The 3,510-nt window shown below is 35.6% G+C and overlaps 1 protein-coding gene across 3 annotated transcripts in view; it reads left to right on the top strand.

The window, feature by feature from the left end:
• sntg2 (syntrophin, gamma 2) overlaps positions 1 to 3,510 on the top strand; it is a 74,809-nt gene that overhangs the window by 63,288 nt on the left and 8,011 nt on the right. The window contains exon 15 of one of the 3 annotated variants that reach the window (XM_014013740.1): positions 2,402 to 2,882. The exons of the other annotated variants lie outside the window; for them this stretch is intronic. Within the exon in view, the coding sequence (XP_013869194.1) occupies positions 2,402 to 2,494 (93 nt within the window). The 3' untranslated portion in view covers positions 2,495 to 2,882. Of the gene's footprint in view, positions 1 to 2,401; positions 2,883 to 3,510 lie in introns of those variants that run through there. 3 annotated transcript variants of the gene reach the window in all.

The following is a 3,510-nucleotide window of genomic DNA, read 5'->3' as shown; positions in this document are numbered from 1 at the left end:
GGACCACATCATCCGCAAAAAGCAGAGATGCGATCCTAAGGCCACCAAAACGGATCCCCTCAACACCTCGGCTGCGCCTAGAAATTCTGTCCATGAAACTTCTAAACCAACTTAAATCTTAAAAGTTCACAAATCTCCATCCCTCTCCTGGCCTCCCTCCTCCTCAGACGACCCCCACAGACCCAACAAGAGAAATGCTTCAGATAACAGCAGGATAATGGCTGGGTTATTTAATTTTATTTATTGTTTTGTAGCGTTCTAGGCTCTGAGGAAAAAGTAAATTTGAAGTTGAGTTTTTGAAAAGATACATGAGATTACTCTGTAAGTTACAATCTGTTGATGTGAGCAGTCATCAGCTGCTGTCCTCCACGTGCCTGAGCCGACCAAACACTTTTGTTGACATTGATCAGCTGACTGATTTAAACACACCTGAGCATTCATGAGGAACTGTGCATTGAGTGTTTATGGTTGAGTGTGGGCGTTTAGAGGGCAGAACCTGAGGCGGGACCTTGTGCTCAAACTCAGCTGTGATCTACGAAGGCAAATTGCTTGAAGGTGTGCGCACGGTTTTATAAATCTGATTTTTTTTCTTTTGCGTACAACATTTTCACCTTTTGGCCATACATTTACTTGTAGTAGGAATTCTACATAATCCTTTATAAATGAGGCCCCCCAAGGTGCTGCTGTGGAAGTTTTGAAGACATTAGTTTTGTTTTTCCTCAGTCAGTAGAACGATGACATTTTAGGATATTTTCAGATTATTAAAACACAAAGAAGAAACGTGACCACTCGTTATGAAGCAGTGAAGCAGACGCTGCACTCCGTGTTTCGATGAGTGTTGAACAAACTGCGTGAAAGAAGTAAAACTGTTTGTTGTAGAAAAAGTCTGGAGTTTTTGGGAGCAAGAAGATTTTGTTTGTCAAAGTTTTGATCCAATCTGTGATGGTGTTTGTGAAGGTTTTAGCTTTGGCTCGAAGATTAAATTGCTCACTTGGCTGTAAATCCATAGAAAGCTGCAGACGAATCCCCTTTGTCAGGATTTCGTCTGTTTGCAACATGATTTTTTCCAGCAGAGCTCGAAAATGACGGCTCACTGAGGCGAATGTGTCATCCCTCAACCAGACATTTACCCTGCATGTATCAGGTAAAAAAAAAAAAAACATTGATGAAATTTAAAGTAACCTGGATTTATTAATGTGTTATGGGTTTAGGGTTTTAATGGCTTACAGTCAACAGAAGAGCTGTGATGGGTTGAAGCAGAAACGTCTGATTTTATTCTGTTGAAACTGAAACTTTTAACAAAATGCATGTTTTTGCATCTCTCCTGTTTCTTTCCATTCTTCTTCCAAAAGCTTTTATTACTCCTTATTTAAATTTGTTAGAGAAAACTTCCWTTAATTAGTACAAAAACAATGTAAAATGACTCAAATTGGTCCAAAAACTGTTTTTATCTGAAGTCATTTTGTTCCAAATATAACAATTAAAATAAACACAATCTTAAATTTGTCACGAAATTATACAATTAGCAGGTCTATTAAATAAGTAATTGGACAAAGATATATTTTTAATTAGTTTTTTTTTTGTTTTAAGTGCTGGTTTTCAAAAGTAACATTTTCTTTTGTTTAAAATCCTTTTAAAATCATGAGTTTTAAATGAGTTTAAAACAGAATCAGCCTGAGCTGCAGGTTTCTTTCCAGGTTTGATTAAAACTCAGTTTAAATAAGTTTTTTATACAAAATTCAACCAATATGCAGAATTATATTTGAAGTAGGGTTGGGCATAATTGTACCGTGTGCAATTAATCATCAGAAAAACATTAGRTTAYTTTTTGGCACTTGACAATTAATACGATTAWTGCCACTAGGCAGGTTGAGTGGATATTTCCCCGGTCAGTCTGCTCGGTGCTCCTCTCCACTTCAAATGTGTATTAATTTATTTATCTATCAACACAATGTAACATTTAATGTATATCCTGAAGTCTGTGAAAATCTGTTCCAAAYTGTGTTAAAATTACAAAGAGCAAATCTTTCCCACTAAATTGGTCATGTGACGAGGACATAAAGGTGTCCAGGGACTCCAGGGGATTAATCGTCAAATTAATCTGTTAATCGTGATTAAATTTTTTGCCAGTATTGCTCAGCCCTAATTTGAAGGARACTAAAATTCAGATTTTCATTCTTGATGAAGCTGAATAAAAAGCTTTGGTTTTTGACTTCCTGAGCGTCTCTTGCCCTCCAGTCTCCCTGGAGTGAAAGCAAAAAGTGTAAAATATGATAATGCAGCAGGTTTTTTAAAAATTTTATAAGTCTTTAAGGATGCAAATGTGGAACGCTGTCCTTTTGGGATGCTTATGAAACTGATGAAGTGTTTCAATTTGCTTTTAAATCCTCTTTTTCTCCAGCCAATTAGGCAGGCCCCCTGTGGTTTGAGTCTGAGTCCAGCATCCTGTAACCTTCACAGCGACTCCATCAGGCCGTTACATAAACGCTGCTAAAGGAGAGAAGAGAGGGATGTGACTCCTAAAACTGCCCAGTCTGCATTTTCCCTCATTTTCTTTTATCTTTTGGTTGTTTGGAGGAGAAACTGAGGAGAACTCCATTACGAGACACTGATAGGCTCTTTTAGCTCCCAGCAAGCAGCAACAATTTGTGCAATTTTGTAATCTTCATTTCTTCATTTTTTTTCAAGAGCTCTTGTTGAGGCGAGGAGAAAGTAACTGGAAGTGGCAAATGTCCAAGAAATAAAGCTTTATCACTGACTTGTTTTCTTTAGGCAATGAAAAGTCAGTTTGCAAGTTTTCTTGTTTTCACCAGACTATATCAGCAAAAGTTGTCAGTTTTTGTTGAAGTATGAAAATAATTWAAAAAATTATTTTTGTCAAACTGTTAGTGTCTAATAGGAGTGCAGTGGAATGTCCTTTTGGTGTTAGAGTCATGGTTTAATACAGCAGGAAAAAGAAACAAATGCTTCTTTAACCAACAAGAATTCTGAGTTGTGAAATAAAAGCAGGTCATGAACAGTTTGAAATGTTTTATAATCATATMATGATTATAAAACAAACTCTTACAGGCCATGTGTCAAAGTTTCATAAACTTCAGAAAGATGTCTCTTGATGTAAAAAGTATAAAAATCTAAATCAAACAAAACATTTTCAGTTATTTAACCTTGATGTAAAAGAAAAAAGCAGCTGAATACCAGCTCCAAATGTGAAAACTCAAAATGTTGGACTTTTAACATCTCAACTAAGTACCAACGGCCTTCCCCAATACGTTTTAAATTTATGACATAATTCTTACCATATGCACCTCTTGTTTGATATCTCTGTAGCTGAGGATCAAAACTTTAGGTTTTGTTCCGTGCAAAATTAAGGAGATCTTTATTAGATAATTTCTTTGTAACAATGCTTCTTGGTAATATTTTTTTCAAACTTTATTCATTTCTTTAAAAATAACTAAATGAATTTATATACAATAAAAATACAAATCACAAATAAAATGAAAGGCACCAGAA

Source organism: Austrofundulus limnaeus, unplaced genomic scaffold, assembly GCF_001266775.1.
Source record: "Austrofundulus limnaeus strain Quisiro unplaced genomic scaffold, Austrofundulus_limnaeus-1.0 Scaffold105, whole genome shotgun sequence".
In the NCBI taxonomy this organism is placed as follows: domain Eukaryota; kingdom Metazoa; phylum Chordata; class Actinopteri; order Cyprinodontiformes; family Rivulidae; genus Austrofundulus; species Austrofundulus limnaeus.
Note: the sequence above shows the minus strand (reverse complement) of the source record. Positions and strands in the feature narration are given on the sequence as shown.